At 38.4% G+C, this 23145-nt stretch overlaps 1 protein-coding gene across 3 annotated transcripts; it reads left to right on the top strand.

Moving 5' to 3' along the window:
• Positions 1-448: 448 nt before the first annotated feature.
• syt12 (synaptotagmin XII) lies at positions 449-22830 on the top strand. Of its 3 annotated transcripts, XM_053485971.1 has the most exons (9): positions 449-723; positions 4375-4427; positions 14258-14314; positions 14410-14603; positions 14700-15065; positions 16659-16874; positions 20324-20444; positions 20519-20652; positions 21488-22830. In XM_053485971.1, the coding sequence occupies exons 2-9, from the start codon at positions 4400-4402 to the stop codon at positions 21659-21661; spliced, it is 1290 nt and encodes a 429-aa protein (XP_053341946.1). In that variant the 5' UTR covers positions 449-723; positions 4375-4399; the 3' UTR covers positions 21662-22830. The 3 variants fall into 3 exon arrangements, with proteins under 3 accessions (XP_053341946.1, XP_053341953.1, XP_053341962.1); XM_053485978.1 differs by lacking the exon at positions 4375-4427 and having other exon boundaries at positions 450-723; XM_053485987.1 differs by lacking the exons at positions 449-723; positions 4375-4427 and adding an exon at positions 6058-6127.
• Positions 22831-23145: the final 315 nt, after the last annotated feature.

Here is a 23145-nt window from a genome sequence, read left to right on the forward strand (position 1 = left end):
GTTGCACATATGCAAGCAAGAAAGAACAAAAAAATTATGCACGTGATGTGCAGTGATGACCGTGAACACCTGGCCAATCAGTACAGGGAAATATAATATGTCTGGTCAATAACTGTGGTGCATGTTTTGTGGGCGTTGCACTGAGAGGTGGGGCTGTATTTGTTTGAATATATATATTTGTGTGTGTATATATATATATATATATATATATATATATATATATATATTGATTGTGTGTGTGTGTATATATATATATATATATATATATATATTGTGTGTGTGTGTGTGTGTGTGAGAGAGAGAGAGAGAAAAGAGTGAAACAGAGAGAATAAGAATTCCGATGTGAACTTTGTGCTACATGAATAGAATGATGAGGAATAAAGCATGATTGCGGCAGTGTGTTGTGGTGGAGGAGCACTGGAAGTTACACTGCAGGGGTGGGACTCCTGCATTCTCTCTCTCTCTCTCTCTCTCTCTCTGCTTGGAGGGAATGCCTCTCCCGAAGCTCACCGGTCCCATCAGCGTGCAGGATGCGCGCTTTCCACTGATGCTGTGAGTCTGAGCCACAGCGACGCCGTTAATGCATTTGGTTTGGTGTTTAAACGCAGCTGATGCGCGTGGAGAGAGAGGCGCGTGAGCGGCACGTGAGAGGCGCGTGAGAGGCAGAGCAGGGAGGAGAGCGGAGACCCCCATCACCTCACACCGACTACTGAGTGTACTGAGGTAGGGTTTAAACCCGCCATTCTCTCTCTCTCTCACACGCACACACACACACACAACATGCTCATACATGGACATCACTCTGAGAGGACATGGGCTTACTGCGCGCGAAACATGCAGTCTCTCTGTGTGTGTGTGTGTGTGTACAGTATATAGTGTGTATACAGATTTTTTTTTTCAATTTACACACACACATTGTTGTACAAATCTCACTAAAATTAATCTCTGTGCAACAAACGTGTACAAGCATCACCAAAATGCTCGTGTTTGTGTGTTTGTACAGTATGTATTGTGTTAATGCTATGCATCTTCTTTGCATTTTAGACACAAACACACACACAAACCACTGAAACATACGTGTGTGTGTGTGTGTGTGTGTGTGTGTGAATTTCACACACAGTGAATTTTGCACAACGTGTGTGTTGTGTGTGTGTGTATACAGTATATACTGTGTATATGATATCTAGCTTCTTTCCAATTTACACACACACACACACAATTGTATAAATCTCACTAAAATTCATCAACTTGTACAAGCATCACTAAAATGCTTGTGTTTGTGTGTGTTTGTACAGTATGTACTGTGTATTTTTTGCATTTTAGACACACACACACACAAACACACATAAACACACAGGTGTGTGTGAAACCTGGATACCATGTACACAGTATATACTGAATGTATGTACACACACACACACACAAACACACACACACACACACACAGTGAATTCTGGTGAGGCAACAATGTGTGTTGTGTGTATACTATGTCTATGGTATCTGGTATCCAGCTTCTTTGCATTACACAAACACACACACTTGTACAAGCGTCACCAAAACATGCCTGCATGTGTGTGTGTGTCATGTTGTAGCTGTGAGCTGGGAGTTTGATGGACTGCTCTTCCTTACTGTAGGGTCTCAGCAGGAATTCACACACTTCACTTAAATTAATTGTCCGTTCAACACCACACATACATGCAGAGAGAAAGGGGATACAAGAGCAAAGATTTACAGTAAAACCTGCATGCTATTGTAAGAAATGACAGACTGCTATGCATAATTTATGCCGTTTTCATGGCCTCTGCTCATGCACACACACTTGCTTATGTGATATTGCTTAATTACATTATTTCAAATCCTTCCATGTGACTGACCCAAACCTTTATATAATAACAGTTTAACGTAATCTGAGCTCATATCATGGTGTTTAGTTTTCAATCAGAGGTACAGGGAGCTCACGGCAGTGATCACTGGCTTCCTGTTTCCGGATGCACCAGTGTGGTTCTCTACAGTCTTACATGGCTTATTTCCAGTCCCAGACTATGTTTGTTTGTGTGTGTGTGTGTGTGGGTGTGTACAGCTTGCTTGGGATATTTACACGGCTATGTAATACTTTTCATTAACTTGTCTCTCAGCTGATGACAGAGTTATAGTCACAAGGTTGTCATGGTCACCATTATTCTGTGTCCCTGTGCTTCGTGCCCAGTGCATCCTTATTGTTTGTGGTACAAAGAGGGGGGTTGGTAGGGTCTTAAGCCAGCTCATTTCCACCTACGCACAAACATTTGTCTCTTAACCCACTGTTTTCCAGAGGTTGTGCCAGATACCTCAAAAAACACACTACAGAGACACACCTGGTCTATGAATAAGAGGACCAGAAAGGGTAGGTGTACTGATTTTGTTACTGGGATTAATTGGGGTGTTCATCTGCTGTGAGTGGACGCAACTGAAATCTTTATTTATGTCAGTTTATTTATCTATATCTCCCAAGCATCATTTCAGAGTCTGGCAGCAGGAGCGTAAAAGAGAAAGTGTTTTGTCGGAGGAGGTTGCTATTACGAACACCACAGTTTCAAAGACTTTGTTTCATGTATCAGAGAATCAGTGTCTCATCATATCGGAGTGTCTTTGGCCACCACATGGTCACGATGCATATGTGCGAGCCTGCTCAGCCAGAACCCTGAGTGTGTGTGTACTTGCTGCGTGCCAATACTCTGCCACAGCACAGTGATGAAGTGTGTGTGCGCTCGGCCATGATGCAGTTAATGTTATCATGACTCATTCTGGAGATTAAAAGGAAAGTTGATTTATTAGGAAATGCACACTAGCTTTCTAGTGGCTCCTACACTGGAATGAGCTGACAGTGCAGAGTACACCCCCTGTACGCTTCTTTTGCTTTTCTCACAAAACCAGTGTAGGCCCATTACTATTGATCACTGCTGTTTAAGATTGTATGGTCAATATAGGGAAGTACACATTTTCATTTTTTTTCCTCGGCAGGGGCAACCTAGATCTGTCTCCATTAAATTTAGATTCATCAGCGTGTGAAGGCTCTACACTGGCTAAAAGGAATCGCTTTGTCCTATTACTCACAACACGGGTACATTTGAAATCTTACCAGGTTTGCGTATTCACTCAGTCTTGGCCAAAATTTTAGACCACCATTACATATTTTAAAAGTGTTTTAGTCATGTGATTTACAAGTCCAAGCTGCCAGAAATTACAATAAGGCAATTTTGTGGACAGTATGTGGTTCTTTAATTCCATATTTGACCATGTTTACTGTACTGTATGTGTTGTAAGTGACTTAGGGGCATGTTAAAACTGCATTAAAAAAAAAGGGTAATCATACCTTAAGGTCATGGTTTGGACACTGGCCATCCTGATCTTCCGTGCAAATACAAATTTGCAAAATTGACTAAAAATGCTGATGTGGCGAAAAACACTAAAACAGCATTTTTCAAAATTACCCTTGTTAATGTGTTTTTCTCCAGTACTGTGGTTTTCCAGCTGGAGTGATTTTTACAGCTGACTGGAGTCGCTTGTTATTTAAAATAGCAAGTGGAAAGCCTGGTGTTTGAGCTTAGGATAGTATAAAAAAAAAACTGGTTCTAATGTCGCATCAGTTATATAATCAGACTCCCATAAGAGGCGAATGATATCATTATACTGGGGAAATCTGATTCTCCCCAGGAAATAACTTTACCCAGTGCTCTTGACATGATTGAGTCAGATTGTATCTGCGTTTGATTTCATCTCCATTCTTATGATCTTCACACACCCACACTTTCAGAAAATAGATTTCTGAAAGTTTCTTGTGGCTCTGGTTTGCGTCATATAAAGATCCAGAAAGTTCTAAATGGATTCAAATAACAGAAATAACATGATAAAATAGTTCAGTTCAGGATAGTTTTACTTAGTCACATGTTCAGTAACAAGATGGGATTCATTTCCTTAACAGCAACAACAACCATGATGTTAACACTTTCTTGATTTTATATTGCATGAATATTTATAACTGTTCTGTCTTCTTTGCATTGCTATGTGTGTATTTACTTCCTGCTCGCATTGGACATATAAATGCACTCTAAACTAAACACTATCAAAAGAAACAAACCTGTCACTACTCTTTCTTAAACCATTACCGCCATTTGATCCAGCTCGGTTCGGTTGCTTGTGTGCAGAAAATGCTTCCTATGCTGGGGCAAATTTCATGCAAAATATCAGTTCTTAATGTGAAAATTGCTGATGCTGAGGTACATGCAGATTTCATAGAATCTAAAAAGCCTGCTGTTGCTAAGTTATACTTTTTTAGCTGGCTTCATACCTCTTTAAATAGACTTTGTTATTTTGACACTATTATTCCATGTCCAGGTCTTCATCATCGTTCAATTTAAACATGGACAAATATTCGGACATGGCTACAGGTGAGCGACAAAGCACACATCTAAAGCTGACATTATAACTAGCTCAAGAGAACTATGTAGCTTCTTTAGTTTCTTTATTATCATTTAATTAACTTTTTATTAGCTTTGTTTCATGGACTATTAAATATGCAGTCAAATTTTCATGTTAAAACGCCCATTAATCTGCTAGCTTTCCTTTACTTAGAAAGATAACATGATTACGTAGCAAGTGGCTAGCTAACAACGTACACATTAACTAGAACTAGGATTACTTTGTACTTTATAAAAAATAATGTACATACAACCAACTGATAACCAACAAAACCACTGTCCCTTAGATACCTAACTTTTCAAGAATTGGTGCTTTGTCCTATTTATTGTCATGGCAACAAGTTCTGAAATGTGAAATATTTTCCAAGACTGCTAGTTTAAAAAGTGGCATGGTGTTGTAGTGGTTAGCACTGTTGCCTTATACCTCTATGGTCCAGGTTCTCTATGGTCCAAAGATATGCAGATTAGGTTGATTGGCGTTCCCAAATTGCCCATAGTGTGTGCGTGTGCATGTATGTGTGTGTCCTGCGATGAATTAGTGCCCCATCCAGAGTGTACCTGGGACAGGCTTCAGGTCCTCTGTGACCCTGTACACAGGACGAGGCGGTATAGACGATGAATGAGTGAGTGAGCGTACGATATTTTAACGGACAGTCCTGGCAAAACCAAGACAGGCATCACACTAACAAGAAAACCACTTCCCTTTAAATTCTAGAAGCAAATGAGACACAATCAATAAAGGAACTAAACATGGCTTCTACAGTAGGATGATAATCCCAAAAATCCCCAAAATACTTTAAAATCCACCATGAACCAAACACTGAAGCTTTTGGAATGACCCTCCCAGGCCTCTGGCTTGAACATCTTTGAAAATCTGTGGGTAGATCTTAAGCATGTTTGGCTTTGGAATATATAAGAACTAGAAGTGTTGTGCAATGAATCGTGGGTGGATAAATTCATTAATGATGCACAGAAAGACTCCAAGTTAGATATAAATAGCGTTTGCAAGCTTTATCTGCCAAAGGTTCAATTATTAAATCATGACTTAGAATGTTCAAACTTTGCATACTACAATTAATATAAATTTTTTTATATGAAATTTTAATTTAATTGTATTTATATAAATGTAATTATTAAATATAAAGTAGCTGTGCATTCAGAGGTTGTGTTGACCTTTTTAAAAATAAAAAGAATTGTGTAGTAAGGTCAGAGCTGCCGAAGGTTTTGCATATGTAAATCAGCTGTTTCTAAATTAGTGCATTATTATGACAGGAGAAGGAATAATTAGAGGCTATGAAAAGGAACTTATCTTTAGAGCTGTTAAAAACCACTTTGCATTTGCAAAGGTTCAGTATATGGAGTAATTTATATTTCCTAGTACCGCTGCAGATCTGACATTCTAATCTGATCATTTTGACATACGATCTTACTGATTCTACTCCAGAGGCTTTTATGTATATTCTCCTCTCAGACTGTCATTTGCACCTCTCCCTTGCACAGATTTTCACAGCTCTCACTCTCTCTGATTCACACACGGGCAAAAAGTACATTTTCACAGTTTCACACAGTCGTATGCAGAGCTCATCGTCAGCATCACTTTGGCAATCTATTCATAGCAGATTTCACAGATGGAGGCTTCAGTTACGGCTTTATAATATTTGAATTTTCAGGTCAGTTTTACAGCATAACTTCTTTTTTATTTATGTGCTGATCTCAATCAGAGAAATTGTTATTCAGGTGCTGAGTTGGATGAACTGCATTAGTCTGATCTTTTGGTATGACTCCCCAAGACTTGGTCATAACCCACTATTATTCACCAAATAAAAACTGTGTCTTAAACTAATGTAACAAGATAAAGTAGTTAGTTGTTTAAAGACGGTCAAAGGTCGCCATTTTAAAGACTGTTTGAGTGACATTATGCTAAAATAATGTTAATTTCCCCTATGTACTGTATAGAGACTTTTATCCTTTGATACACAAGGCTGTCTATAACAAAATGTTCAATTTGAACACCTCTATATAACCTTATTCTAAAAGCTTAACACTTTTTAAGCAAAGAAGCAGACAAGTTTAGACGAGCCAATCTCGTGCTTCTATCTGTTTTCTAACTACCTGCTGAAATCAGCTGCTGCTGTGAGTGAATTAAATGATTTAATGGACTTTTGGAGAATGTTGAAGCCAAGATAAGGGACATTTACACTTTGTTACTGCCATTGCAGTCACCTTTGCAGTAATGAATTACAGATATGTGTCAATAAACGTCCATGATATGTCCGTGAAATAGAATTTTTTTTGCGATTTGGATGTTGTGCTATCTCCATGTTAAATACTATGGTGTGATACTGCAGTGTAAGCACTGTGGTGTTAGTTTGTAGTGTAACCTTCTGTTTAATTTCACAATCATTCTTTTTTCACCTGCTAATAGTTTTGCTGTGTTTGAAAGCCGTGATGCAAAAAAATAAAAAGTAATAAACACGACACAATGACACAACACAAATAATTAGTGTACAAGACACCTGATATTCACATGCTGCGTGTGGGAACCTGATCCATTCACTTCGTCTGTGTCTGAACAAGCTGATGATGACGATAAACTGAGGTTTTTGTATAACGCTTTTGTATAATGCTTCATATTATCTTCAACAATCTTTTTTATTAAAAAGCTTTTGTGTGCAACAAAACAACACTTTTTTCTTCCTCTAATGTGCTGCAACTTACTGTCTGTTTTTGCAACATTTTTATTACAACTCACCCAACATATTATTTGTGCTAAACTGCACTTAACCACAAACACAACTGCAGACAAAATTAAAATCACACAATTTACACTGATATAACAAAAAAAAAAAACGTATTTTGACATAACATTTGTGCTTTTTGACACTCTCGTGACTCTAGTTTGTGATACTTGTTGTTTTCCGAACCGCAAATATCTTGTTTTGCTGTCGAACTGTCCAGTAGCCGGATTTAAATCACGGCCTCACAATCATTAAATTCTGCTCTTATTAAACTACTAGCTCGCTGATACACGTCTTTGTTGCATGCTTTATGGCATTGATGCCAGTAATAATTTCTCTAAATAGATGTGGCAGTATCTGACCTTTTCCTAAATATAATACAGATACTCTACTAAATTCAATCACTGCTGTGAATTAATATTGAGCTTTTGGGTATTTACAGAGCTCTGACATTTAGAAAAGAGAAAATGCTCTATAGAGCTACATCAATGAACTCTTATTTTGTAATTAAAATAAATCAGATAGGAATTTTTAATTAGCATCAGTACAAATAGACATGAGGGAGACAGTGAAAGAAGTGCTTTCTTTCTCTTCTTATAAATAGAACACCAAAAAGAAAGTGTTTGTGTGTGTCTGTGTGTGTGTGTATGTACAGTAACTTAGGAATACATCATTGTTCTTTTTTAAACTTGACCAGGGTTGTAAACTGGAAACACGACATTCATAATTATTTATCAAAATCAAATCTAATTTATAAAATTTGATCTGAAGAACACACATTCTGTCCACTTCTTTTTGAGCTGGATATAAAAGAGAGACAGTAAAGTAATCTTTAAGGCCTCTCAAGCTCATTAAACTTATTGCTTCCCTGCTCTTTCCTTTTCTCCTTAATTTAGTCTTGGCCAATTCCCAGCCAACAGACAGCTCTCCCCAATCAATTGACAGCTACAAAGATTAAAGGCTAACATGCTTCCTTTAAGACACCCAAAGGCAGTCAGCTCATGCTGCATTACATTTTCTTCTTTCACATACATAAGCTCATATATACCCATGATTGACTAGTGTAGAGAAAGATTGAGGCAGAGAGAGAAAGAGGGAATGGGAAAGAGAATAATAGAGAGAGAAAGAAGGAGAAATAAGAAAGAGAGACATAAAAAGCTGGAATGAGATTACGGGACAGATAGAGAATGATACAGAGATAGGAATGAGACAGAAAGAAAATGAAACAGCGAAAAAGAAAGAATGCGACATATAGAGAAATAGAGAGGGAATAACACACACACATACACACACTCATTCACACATTATGGCCAATTTGTAAACAGCTGTTAGCCTAACCTGCATGTCATTGGACTATGGGGGAAAACCGGAGTACCCGGAGGAAACTTACCCACGACAGGGAGAAGATGCAAAATCAATGCACACAGACACGAGATGGGAATCGAACTCAGAGGTCCGATGCCATAGTTGTGCAAATATCAAATCGTCATCTACAATGACACACAACGCACCTTATAGAGTATATGTGCTGTTCAAAAATAGCAAAGTTGCCCATTGTTTTATAAAAACAAACACCTGTTAAGATTCCAGATTTGACAAGAGAAGAAAAAAATCTTTGCAATGTTGTACCCAGAATTTTGGTCAGTTTGTTTCTATAGCAGATATAGACTACTCTCTGACCTGTTGATCAGTTAGCACAGAATATGAGTCTGAAACACCATTTCTCTCATAAAACATAAAGGGCAGTGTTGTTACAAAATAGACACAAATGCAGGTACACCTTACAAAATTTTCTATTCTATTAAATGATGGTGACTTGTATAATGCTCTCCAATGCATGTCAGTCCTCATATCTAAAGTCTTTTGGTTTTAGGATTTCACACAAAGCTTGTATTTAGCTTTTCTAGACTTTTGAGTGAAAAATGATCAAATTGTAGATTTGGTGATATAACAAAGTGAAGGAGTCATGGGAATTGCCATGTGGCAAAACTTTACAGTAATCATTTAAACTAGATAAGTTAAAAGATAAGATAAATGCCCAAGTGATCGGCTACAGACTCTGTGCCGACCTTAAGTTTTGCCCTGTAAGATTGTAGGCATTTTCCAGGGTCAACACCCTGGCTCTTTAAAAAAAAAAGAATACAGTAACAGTTTGTTAACTGAATTAGGTTCATCTTACTGGGATCTATCCAAAAAAAAAATTTTTTGTCCATCCCAGGTTGTTAAAAGTATTTAGTATAGCACAAACCACAGAAATGCAGCTATAGTCTGCTGGTCCCGTGAGAAGTCTTTGTATGTCGCAGTACTGCTCTATAGATGAATAGGTCCTTGTCCTCCTTCATCTTAATGGAGATACAAGACACTTTCTGGCTCCCAGTGTAGATTGTCCCACAAATGTCTACCAGAATTGTCACAGTTCATCCTTGGACCCTGTTGGTGGGTCCAAACAGGCCAGCCGAAGTCAGAGGAAGGATGCCACAAGATTATTATTAATATGTTTTCTCCTTCCGTAAGACAGTTTACAAACTAAATGTTTACACTTATTAAGTCAACCCCACTTTCTCAGGTCATTCCCCGGAAAAACTCCTCTTGCCCCCATTCAGGCCAACTGAAAGGCTTGGTTTCTCCGGCTCTTCACCTCCCAATAAAAAATGCCCTGCTTTTTGGCCAGTTTACTTTTGCAGATGACAAACATTTGTATTTTGTAGGGCTGGGTAGAATACCATTTTTTGAGCTTCGAGTATTCAGTAGTGATCAACATCGAATATTCGAAGCTTCGGTGGGAGGGGGCTGAATATATTCTTATCTCTAATAAAGGCAGGAATCTCTCTGTGTGTGTCTGTCTGTTGCATTTTTATGTCGAGAATGTTCATGCAACTGCTGTGGATGCAAGGGAGTGCAAAGTCGCGACACTTTCAGGATGAATGAAACTTTAATAAATGACAGAACAGCACGAGCTGTAAGCCGGGCGCAACATGCGGCCCGGGCAGGGTATGTATTATTTGATATAAAGATATGAACACTGCACTATAATACAAAACAATAACAGGTCTGCAATACTTTAAATAAGGTAGCCCAACATTTATCAAACAAACAAATAACTCCCAAATTAGCAGCACAGTAATTACTGGCGCCGTAAAGGGTAGGCTATTTAAATAAAAGCATGAAAGAAGTTCAACGAATTGTAATAAATAAAGAACACGGCAGCAGCATACTTTCAATAAAATCAGACATTTCAAATAATGAACAGTTTAAATACAATTGAATGAATTCCCTTATAGAATAAAAACACCAACAATATATCGTGCGTTTCGTACTACTTGCAGAACTCACATGATTTTTCAAACTTGTTGTGCTGTAGTGGTAGGCCAGTTTCAAATCGCATATTTGACACACTGCCTTTGTTTTGTCTTCTGTCAATTTAAAGTGCTCCCACACAACTGGGGTCTTCGACATTTTTGTCTTCTTTCTGAAGTAGTCATTTAAGTGCAAATGAGAACCGTTTTGCAGGGAACGATGTCACGTGTTAAAAATTTTTTTCTTCCTCGAATATTCGAATCTCAAAATGAAAAATCAAATGCCATCCCTCCAAACGAATATTCGAATATTCTGGTCCAGCCCTAGTATTTTGCAATATTGCATTGACATCACTTTAGCCACTTAGAGGAATAACAACTTTATCAGCATAAGCTGACAAGTGAAAAGCCTGATTGCACTTTGGAATGACTATGCTGTTTATCTCCGGTCCTAATCTTATTAAAAGGAGCTCAATTGACAAAATATAAAGCATAGCAGACAGAGCACATCCTTGTCTAATACCTTGTTTAACATTAAAAGGAGCACACAAGTCACTATCTGTAATATACCACTGTGTCACTACACAGGAATCTTACTTTGTTAATAGAACCTTGGCTGAAGTCAAAAGATTTTCAACATCCAACAGTTAATTGTGTTCAACTAATAAAGGAAATATAGACTTATCTTTCAGACACACAGTAGGTCTGGTCAGGTTGGATAACCTAATTCAAAACTTTGCTTAGTCCCTTGGCCAGTGCTTTCAAGAGAATCTATACTTACTACATCAAAATTGACACAGGTCTTGCAGACGTAGTGTTGTTTAAATCACCTTTTATTGGTAGGTGTCCCCTGGCTAAACAGTCTCTTAGAACTCCTGGAAGATCTTCACCAGCTAAGGCTAGAAAATCTTATTGATTTCAGCAGGTAGGCCATCTATACCCAGTCTTTACCACATTCCATGCCTTGAAGGGCTTTGTGTAACCTCAATTACATTCTGGCCAGATCAGACAAGAGTTCCCCTTGTTCTGACCTTAAAGATGAGTTAGTCTTTTTTTACTGTTATTTTATTCCAAGCTGAAAAAGAATGTTAAAGGGGAATCCATTAATTCCATGCTTTGAAAGCAGGACCTGACCAGGGCTCCCTGTGCATTTGTGTCTAACATGTTTCTGCCCTGATTTTTTTCAATGTGGGTCTGCTTATTTGAAAGTTGTGCTTGTTCTTGTAAGTCTAATATTTCCTTTTCTAGGGATTACATTGATCAAGATAAGTCCTTTGTGACATTGAGAGTATACTGCTGACAAATTTGTCTGAACCTTTGCAAAATCCTCCCAGTGTAGGATTAATGCTTTTTTTTAAATCAATTTCATGCTAATAACTCAACTTCTTTGGGTTATTTTTTCAACTGTGAGTCAGATATTAAGGAATAAGATTTGCTATGACCAATTTGTTTAGATTTTTTGCAATCTCTGCATCAAGCGCTGACTGTTCCATGGACCAAGGTTTAAAGTCATCAGTTGTACCAGATACGACTGGGACGTTAACCTCGACAATGCACCTGGGACTTGTGGGCTGTCTACACATGGTGAACAAACAGTGACCTTGTAAAGCCTATTCTCTCCAGTAACTCGAAACTCTTTTATACAAACACACCTAAGCTGGACGCTGAGACTGCAAGATCATTTATTACCAAACACAGAGCATTAAAAATGATTATGTGCTTCCTTTCCCAGGACCAGTATTCAAATCATAATGATTTTAAAAAGACTATTTGACATCAACTTTAGTGGTAGCTAAAAGAGCTAAGGCTCTAGGTTGTTGGTTTGGGGATCTAAGGATCCAGGTTTCAAGCCCTCCTGTCCGTGAGTTGCCACAGCTCATACTACCAAACCACTGCATGCCAAGCCTCGATAAAATGGGAAGGTCGTATCATGTAATTCATCCGGCGTAAAAACCTGTGCCAAGTTGTTGTGCTGATTGATGGTCCGCTGTGTGCAAGGTGACAGTGCTAACCATTGGCCCACCATGCCGCACAATCTCTATTCATTTCTGTAAATAGTACAGTCGTAGCCAAAAGTTAAAAAAATTACATAAATATTGGAAATTGGAAAAGTTGCTGCTTAAGTTTTTATATTAGCAATTTGCATATACTCCAGAATGTTATGAAGAGTGATCAGATGAATTGCATAGTCCTTCTTTGCCATGAAAATTAACTTAATCCCAAAAAAACCTTTCTACTGCATTCCATTGCTGTCATTAAAGGACCTGCTGAGATCATTTCAGTAATCGTCTTGTTAACTCAGGTGAGAATGTTGATGAGCACAAGGCTGGAGATCATTATGTCAGGCTGATTGGATTAGAATGGCAGACTTTACATGTTAAAAGGAGGGTGATGCTTGAAATCATTGTTCTTCCATTGTTAACCTAGTGACCTGCAAAGAAATGCGTGCAGCCATCATTGCGTTGCATAAAAATGGCTTCACAGGCAAGGATATTGTGGCTACCAAGATTGCACCTAAATCAACAACTTATAGGATCATCAAGAACTTCAAGAAAAGAGGTTAAATTCTTGTTAAAAAGGCTTCAGGACGTCCAAGAAAGTCCAGCAAGCGCCAGGATCGTCTCCTAAAGAGGATTCATCTGCGGGATCGGAGTGCCACCAGTGCAGAGCTTGCTCAGGAATGGTAGCAGGCAGGTGTGAGCGCATCTGCACGCACAGTAAGGCGAAGACTTTTGGAAGATGGCCTGGTGTCAAGAAGGGCAGCAAAGAAGCCATTTCTCTCCAAAAAAAAAAACATCAGGGACAGATTGATCTTCTTCAGAAAGTATGGTGAATGGACTGCTGAGGACTGGGGCAAAGTCATATTCTCCGATGAAGCCTCTTTCTGATTGTTTGGGGCATCTGAAAAAAGGCTTGGCCAGAGAAGAATAGGTGAGCACTACCATCAGTCCTGTGTCATGCCAACAGTAAAGCATCCTGAGAACATTCATGTGAGGGGTTGCTTCTCATCCAAGGGAGTGGGCTTACTCACAATTTTGCCCAAAAACACAGCCATGAATAAAGAATGGTACCAAAACACCCTTTAACAGCAACTTCTTCCAACAATCCAACAACAGTTTAGTGAAGAACAATGCATTTTCCAGCACGATGTAGCACCGTGCCATAAGGCTAGAATGATAACTAAGTGGCTCGGGGACCAAAACGTTGAAATTTTGGGTCCATGGCCTGGAAACTCCCCAGATCTTAATCCCATTGAGAACTTGTCGTCAATCCTCAAGAGGCGGGTGGACAAACAAAAACCCACTAATTCTGACAAACTCCAAGAAGTGATTATGAAAGAATGGGTTGCTATCAGTCAGGATTTGGCCCAGAAGTTGATTGAGAGCATGCCCAGTCGAATTGCAGAGGTCCTGAAAAAGAAGGGCCAACACTGCAAATACTGACTCTTTGCATAGATAAAAGCCTTTGAAACGTATGAAGTGCTTGTAATTATATTCCAGTACATCAAAGAAACAACTAAAACAAAGATCTTAAAGCAGTTTAGCAGCAAAGATTTGTGTCATTCTCAAAACGTTTGGCCATGACTGTACACCCATATACATTCACTCACATACATTGTCTCTTGGTACTGTGTTCTTTTCAGAGACTAAACTTGAGCATTCAGAGGATATTTTCTCTTCTCTGTCCAGAGAAAAACTACAGACCCAAAAGTACATTAACTTGTTAACTCATTAACGTCGCCTCTTCCTGTTCATTCTCTTTTCAGACAGTGGGATCATGTCCTCTTCACACAGCCAGGACATCTCTGACTACCATGTCAGTGGTAAGAGAGAAAAAAATTAATAGGTACTTATCTTCTTACTGATATGTTGTGTTTCTAATTCTGATATGTTGTATTTTTGTGTGTGTGTGAGACAGTAATCCATGATCCTCCTTCATGGGAGTTTGGTGTGTACCTGTTGGGGTTCCTGGTTTTGCTTGGCATTGTCGGAGTAAATCTGTGGAAACTATGGAGGTCTGGATCTTTCCCTGCTCCCTCACCATACCCCAACTTCAATTACCGCTACCTCCAGGAGAAATATGGCACCTCTTACTCTGAAGTCAGGCAGAAGGTAATAACCTTCATTCGTTTGATGTGTGCTATGATTCTACCTGTAAAAACCTGCCATGGACCTTCCTTGTTTGGTAATATATGCCTTGCTTTATAGTGCGTTGCAGCTTCTAACCACCGAAGAGCTTCATCTGCAAGCCGTAAGCCCAGCCTACAGCTGGCTGACACTCCTGACAGTTTTCGTGAACTCGGCCCTCTGGAGCTCATGAGCCGGGATCTGGAGATGAAACGCTCTGCTTCAGTCGACTCTCTGTGCTCCATCTCGTCCATTGCCCAGTCCTTCGGCCATGATGTCACGGTGGGCCAGCTGGAGGTGACACTGGAGCTTGAAGCACGATCGTCATTATTACATGTCACCCTGCATCAGGCCAAGGATCTCATGGAAAAGGAAGAGGAGAATTTTCCTGGCTGTTACGTCACTGTCACACTTTTACCTGACGAGATCAATGTTGGCGTCACACGGGTAAGGAAAGAGCACTCGCAGGTTATTAACGAGTAGGGGGTTTAAATCTGAAACTAAAACTGCACTAATTCACTTATCCTTAAACAGTATTGCATTCATTCCGCTTTCCAGAGCCTCTGTATTATTACATATGCCTCACTGTCAAACCCAGAGGCAAACTTTTTCCTCCCACTGTGAAAAAAAATTAGTGAAAATTTAATCAACTTGTGACACAGTCAGCGAACAACCACTGGAAACTCGAAGATGCTCTTATCATCAGTCACTTTTGTGACTGCATAGCATCTAAAGAGCATCAGTAGAACTGTATTAGTAGAACTGTATTGGAGCTGAGGATTATGATGGAGCCTAAATGACCTTATTGAGCCAGCATTGTCAGGAAAGAGAAAGAACGAGAGAATGAAAGCGAGAGTGTGTCGAGATCAGCACAGCTGCTCTGGCTGATTTCAAAGTAAAAGTTTCCTCAGAATGTAAATATGGATGAGAATGTGTTATGGTGTGTTGGAAATTTTTTAACTGATTGGTTTTGTAATTTGTTACTTTCAAAATTTCTAGAGCTCATTTTATTGAAGTAATTAGGAAATGAGCTTAAAGGCTATAACTTTTGACTCAAGTGCTCAGTAGTGCCATGTCTCAGTTTAAATTAAATATGTGAATGCAAATGTAAAAATAAATAATGATTTGTCATCTTAAATAATTTGTCCTCTTTCTTACAGCATGGCCTTATCCTCATGTTCAGCATTATGGAAACCCTTGTGTTCAACCCCTATTTTCCCAAACGCTTCCATTCTCAGATCTTTAATTACATTTCAAGTGTTGTGACTGCTGAGAAGGTAGTTAGAGTTACAGACACTTATTGGCGATGTGGAAAAAGGTCTCAGACTTCAGCCTTTCTCAGCATCTGTGTTGATCCAAATAGTTGAGAACAGCGCTGATGCCTTTTCCGATGCTGACACAAAATGCATTCTGTTTATGTTGTCTTTAGTCAGACTAAATTCTTAGACCCTGGAAACCCTCATTGTGCCAAGGTGTGTCTATTCACCCCTTGTTGCATAACCTCATTCCTCCCTATGGACTTTGGCACAATATAGTTACAATACAAGAGTGCAACAAAAGTATGACACCATCCTGGACCTCTTTCTCAAATACCAAAAAAATACATTGCCTTAAATATAGTGACTTTTTTGTAGATTTTCCTATCATGAAAAATGAGAGAGAACGATCTTGATAGCAAAATTTGGTTTATTTACCTCTAGTAACTCGTGTACATTTGACTAATTTTAAGATGCTGTAACTTATTTGCTGTATATATTATTTTTTAGTTTTATTTTTTTGCAAGGTAACTAACACAGATCAACCTAACAAATGTATAACGAGAGAGGTGTTTAACAAATGTATAACGAGAAAAATCTGCAACAAACACCTGCTTATCTACATAAGTTTACTAGTATTCGTTTACATTAAATAAAAATTTCATAAGGTTGTGTTCCAGTTTTTCTTTAAGAGAAGAATGTTCTCGTTATTTATGTAAGAACTTATGTATATTGATTGCATCTAAACACTGCGCTCTCTCTAAACACTGTTGGTTTCTTTTAGATCCAGACCAACGCCTTTACCGTGTTGTTTGATGAGCGTCTCTCTATTCCAATTGAAGCAGCAGCTGTGGATGAGTACAGCCTACGTTTCTCAGCCTTTGGAGTGGACTTGGATGAAAGGAACATCAGTGCGGGACAAGCTGAACTCAAACTGTCTGACCTAGACTTGTCCATACGGCCTTTCAATGCTTGGCTCTACCTCCAGGATATCAATAAGGTGTTGACCAACAAACACTCATCAACATACTGCATCACTCAATACTAATATTTTACATCATATACAGGCTGTAGAAGTCGAAGAAGGAGAAGTAGTTTAATTTCAACTGAGATTTAGGTAGCAGAGTGACCACACAGACTAGCCCTCAGGTCATTGGTAGATGGTCTTTAAAACTCAAAACTCTGTCTAAAATTGTATGTTGTATGAGGATTTAAGGAAATCAGTCCTGAAGATGATATAGTGTTACGTATTTAAGGCTTAAATGGACCCTGAAAGCATCCCAAACAGGTCTTTTGTCATGAAGATGTCCTGCAGTCCTACCTGTGCCCACTGGTGGACTTCAAGTCCACACTTCAAGAATTCACCACAATTCACTCTGTAGTTAATTTAAAACATTCTAATGGTTCTTCAGTATGTTTATACAAACCAAAAATGTGAGAAAAATACATTCCATCCATTTTGTTCTTTTATAAATTATTGCCTGGGTCAATGTAATAAGCCAATTACATTTCCCCCTCATCTGCTCTGATATAAGTAAATCCCTGGTCTTGCTTGTTGTGCAGCTCTGCTGTTCCCTGGCGGTGCATGTCTCATCAGTAGCTCATTGAAATAGACATCGAAACAGTGTGTTCATAGGTTGAGTGAAACGTATATAGTTTGTTGTATAAAAATGCTTTGTCTGTGGGGTATGTTGGGCTGGAGCATCAACAGACACACTTTGGGAGAGCTTGGAAGAACTGTGTTAACTTGCTAAAGAAATAGTAAGATGTGACCTTTAACCATTCAATTTAAAAACAGTAAATCCAGAAACATTTTGATAATGATTTAGCCTAGTAAAAATTGTACAAACAAATGCTGAAGATATTCCAACTAATTCCAAAGATGAGTTTATACCATTCTATATAATAGTGTGGCGATATATGAATTTCCACACAAAAGAATAGCAATACTGTATGTAACTAAAACGAAATGATTTAATTACTATTTCTTATATCATGGATCATGTTGCAAGCTTACTCCTTATACTAGATAACTGAAACACATTTGGAAATTAAGTAAATATTATTTCTCCTCTTTAATTTATTTCATTAAGTACTTTCTTACTTTATATATGCATGAACAGTTCATGATGGGCTCTAGATGATCTTTAGTTATATTATGCATCTGAATTTGCTACATGTGATAGACTTTCTATTTATTTTATTACCAGGGGTCACGGTTTTGAATATCCATTTAGGCAACCATAATGAACAGAGATACACTGCCTGTGCCTGTCAAAAAAAAAAAGGAATTGGGTAAATAACTGTAGTTTCTGTGAAGATTGTCAGTCATCCAGGTAATGGATATCCCAAAGGTGCTGTTTCTGTGGCAACTGGACTTGTTTTAAGTTTTGGAAGAAAACCCCCCTCATGAAAAAGGCTTCATCAGTTTCAACTACTAGCTTGTGGCAGTAGTATAAACCCTCTGGAGTTGTTAAGTTGTTGAGACCCTAATGATGAAATGATGTTTACCACACATCAGGTTACTGTAGGGTACACCGTAAGGTACAGTTAATGGTATAGACCTTAAGCAAAAACATAAACCAGGCTTTAGGCCATGTCCTCGGCTGAGAGATGGTTGTTTCAATTTGATAAAGGCGGCCTCTTTTACCTCTTTTTTCAAACCATCATTCTTTCTTGTCCAGACTGTAAACATTGCTGCCTTGAAAGAGTGACCTTTGTCATTCCGAAGTAGATGATATGTAGATGCTGAGGCTTGTCCTGATGAGCTGACTCTTCTGTCTTGTGCGACTGAAGTGAAGTGGTTGTTTTGATTTTGACCCAGGTGTCATCTGCAGACCTGAACCAGTGGCTAGGAGTAACTCCTGTGATTGAGCTCAGGGCAGTTCTTCCATGATGTCGATATTGACCACAATATCGACATCATGACCACAGTCATGAGTCGTGTCTTTAAAAACACCTATTGCATTTGAAAGGCAGAGGTCAGGTAAGGCACATATGTACTGTAGTATGGAATATGATTAATTTGGATAATGTACTGTCATGTAATATCATGGCCATGACCATCCCAGCTGGAAAGGCCTGTGAAGAGTGGAGGATGACATTTTGGCTAGATCTTTGGTTATAAGTGACCGAGTTGATGCTACTGACAATGTGTCTGAGTGTAGCCTGTGAATTTTGTACAATACAGATTGTAGTACAGATCACATTTCATCACTTTCTACTTCTTCTGTTGTAGGAAGTCTGAGACTTCTTTCCTGTAGCTGATGGAAGACCTTATCTCAAAGCTTAGTGGGTAGCAGTGACATTGAGTTGCTGGTCACCTTGTCATGGTAGTCCAGTGTGTTCAGGTCATCTTTGCATCTCCATGGTGATATTCTCATTTTAGGGATGCCACTGTCTTCCTTTCTTGGATGGTGAGATTGGAAGTGGGTGTTCTAGCACTTATTAGCTAGGGCAGCTAATAGTTTCATCTTGAGATTCCCTGCCTCTGCTTCTGCCAATTTGTTTTCCATGATAACTGTGTGGTTATTATGAGGTCCAACACTGTTTTGTTGGTATGGAAGTGTTGTATTATTTGTACTTTCCTGACGAAACTGTAGTTAAGAACTGTTAGCCAACAACTGCATGGAGGAATTGTGGTAAAAAATTAGGTATGACCATAACCCAAAATTACTTAAACACTAAATAAAATGGCAGTGGAAATCATAAGAGCATTTCCATAGGCACAATGTGACGAGAATCTACAGGATTGGGACTAAACAGATACTGTATGTGGCCATAACCACTTGTTATTGACACTGAAATTTGAAAATAGGTTTCAGTTTGCTTCAGGGCAATACTGGACTTTGGAACAGTGAAAAATAGCTAGGCAGTGTACTGTATATGGCAGACCTCTAAGAGGGACAATAAAATTATTTTATACATTCAATTAAAAAACAGCAAATCCAGAAACATTTTGATAATGATTTTCAAAATCATATGAATATCATCGCAAATATTATTTTTCATAAAAGTATGTCATACATTTTTTAGGCCTGTATCCTTAGCGTATGTCCTGACATTAGTTAAAATAAAAACTTAGTTGACGTTATGACAGTTACTGAGTTTTGCATCATATATTTATATATAATAAACTTATGTAAATTTACAAGGTTTCTGATTTATGTCCATTTGTAATTTAAGACTTTTAACACAGTCATATTAAGTATTAATTAAGACATATGATATCTTTTAAGCTTTGTACCTTTCCCTCTTTCATGAGAGTAAAGCATGCTGGGTTCACATGGCACACATCTGACTTGTACACCACAGCAGTGCTGCTTTCTGCAGTAAAGGCTTCTTAGACCCTAGTCTGGATATAGAAGATAACAAATACCCGATTAATGATTTTGTACACGAAGCTCAAATGCTTGGCCACGCCCATTTATGGTAAAGTTTCTCTTTCAGGCTGTGGATGCCGTTGGAGAGGTTCTGCTTTCGCTCAGTTACCTACCTACGGCAGAGCGCCTAACGGTGGTGGTGGCTAAAGCAAAGAACCTGGTCTGGACTAACGGCAAAACCACTGCAGGTCAGCACGTTTTTTATTCTTATTATCCTCACTGCATTAGTCCTGCTTTTCTAACTGAACACGTTTGGGAATAGATCCGTTCGTGAAGGTGTACCTTCTGCAAGATGGAAGGAAGATCAGTAAGAAGAAAACCTCAATTAAAAGGGATGATACAAACCCTATCTTCAACGAGGCTATGATCTTCTCCGTGCCTGCTGTTGTGCTTCAGGTAATTTGTCTGTCTATAAGCAGCTCAGGCTTCAGTTTGATGAGAGATAAACAGGCCACATTTTCATGTTCTTCAAATGGATGTATTATGTCATATTAATATTATTGACTTAAGATTTATACTCCATTTAGAACTGAAATTTCCAAGAACAGTTTTTTACCCAACTCTCCAAAAAAGAAAGTGGGCTCTATATTAAATTTAACACATTTCCTGTTAAATTGCCCTTTCAACATCATAGCACACAGATATACAGTTAAACCATGGATTGTAAGCATAATTTGTTCCATAAGAGTGCTTGTATATCAAAGCACTTGTATATGGAAGCATGTTTCCCCTATAAGAAATAATAGAAACTTCAATGATTCGTTCTACAATCCAAAAATATTCAGATAAAGTGAAAATAAAACAAATTAACCTGCACTTTACCTTCAAAAAGAGTGGAGTGCAGTGAGATAAGAGAGGAGAGGAGGACTTTTACACACACACGCATGCACACAAACACTAAGAGAAACACTGCTCTGCCGAAAAAAACGTCTTTAACCTTTTCAATGACACTTGATTTTGCGTGCTGACGGTGCATTGTTGTTAAACAGATTAATCTCCTGCACTGCTACAGCCTTTTTAATTTCTTTCTTCACAAGGGCCATTGTTGAAGTACAGTTACTAAAGAGCAGTCACTACACTTGGACACAAAATTAAAAAAATTATAATCGTTGCCTCAGTTGTGATCACGTGACACTCGGCAGACAAAGCGCATCCATACTACTTGTATGCCAAGACCTTGCTCGTTTATCAACCCTAGATACTAACTTTCTGGCTTGTGCCTGCATCCTAGGACCTCTCTCTAAGAGTCACGGTGGCTGAAAACACTGAAGACGGGCGTGGTGAAAACGTAGGTCACGTTATCATCGGGCCAGAAGCAAGCGGCATGGGCATCACTCACTGGAACCAAATGCTGGCGACTCTGCGCAAACCTGTCTCCATGTGGCACCCGCTGCGGAGGACCTAATCTGATTTTTACCCTCCTGTTCCCGCCTGCATGGTGCCTACTGTCTCTGTGACCCAAACTATAAAGACTTCTAGATGAAAAAAGGTCAAGAGGTCGTTATTCAGGAAAACCGTTCTATTTTAAAGCAGTTGCACAGCTGGGGTCTTGTAAAAGAAAAGACTGAAACCCTGTCTGTCTCTGCTTTAAGTCCCAGGTCCTTTTATCCAGGTTAAATCTGTCTTCATTTGTAGCAGTTATAACAGGGTGGCTGACCTAAAAGAGCGCCAGTCTACACACTGCGTTGTAGTCATTTGTTCAGTTGTGTTAGGAATTAGTGCAGCTGCATTCTCATTACCTACAAATTATTATTATTATTATTAGGTGTTCTGTGTTTTCTATATTTATGCTCAGTTAAAAGCAATAGATCAAACCTGTATGAGACATTTAACGATTTCTAAGTTAGACCTCAGTATTCAAAGAAAGTGAAAAGAAATTATTTTCTAAAGTGCAGTCGTATTCCCATCTATCGACAGCTAGAAAAGTAGACATGCTGTTAAAGCTTTGTGTCGTATTATGATGGAATGTGAATGCATTAAAACACGAATTGTATTTAATATATATATTTTTTTTCATGTTCCTCCTGTGCCCTATGTTTGCCTGCACTTTGGAAATTTATTCCAAACATTGTTTATGAATTTTCGGAATTTCTTTTTAACTTTCCGCATTTTTTTTCATTCTGTTTTTAGATATTTGTAAAAAAGAATGTCATGCCTCCACCTGAATACCATGAGGAGTTTGGCAATAAAATTCCTTTTATTTAGCAGAAAATCCAGTTAACATTCACATCCAGATAAAGGCAGAACACTAAAACTTTTCTCATTATCAACTTCGTGACTTATTTCTCGTTGTGTGCAGGAGACTCTCTGTTCAAATATTGTATTGACTAACCAGGTTCAAGTTTTCTCAATGTAGGCTACGTGACTAGCGTAAGTGCAACTATCTCAGTACAGCGTTCGAGGTTTCAAGACTAACTCCATTGTACACATTTTTTCATCCTGTGCCAAATCAACCACTAGAAAAGCAATATTTTATTTAGGCTTGAGTCTATATTATGTTTGTGATTAATGAGATTTAAAGAAAAAAACATTTTGCAGTGCATGGAAATGTAATAAATATGGTATATTGATGTTCAAATATACAATTCTTAAAATAAAGTAATGGCTCAGATTGTTTTATTGTATTAAAAATAGCAGTGGGGCATAAAAACCTAGCGACCATTTGTTTTGAGACTACATGGGATGCTATTGTGAATTCGTCCCTGTAGCCAACCTATTATTCTGATAAATGTTTGAAAAACTCTGTTCAGCCCTTAAAATTATTATTAACTGTATTGATTTATTAATAATCACTTAAAATTAATTTCCAATATTGTAACTAGGCAATTGCTTACATTTCCCCAGGATGTCCATCTAAATCCACAATGTATTTCCTCATATTTTTATTTC

This window comes from Clarias gariepinus, chromosome 2 (assembly GCF_024256425.1).
Source record: "Clarias gariepinus isolate MV-2021 ecotype Netherlands chromosome 2, CGAR_prim_01v2, whole genome shotgun sequence".
In the NCBI taxonomy this organism is placed as follows: domain Eukaryota; kingdom Metazoa; phylum Chordata; class Actinopteri; order Siluriformes; family Clariidae; genus Clarias; species Clarias gariepinus.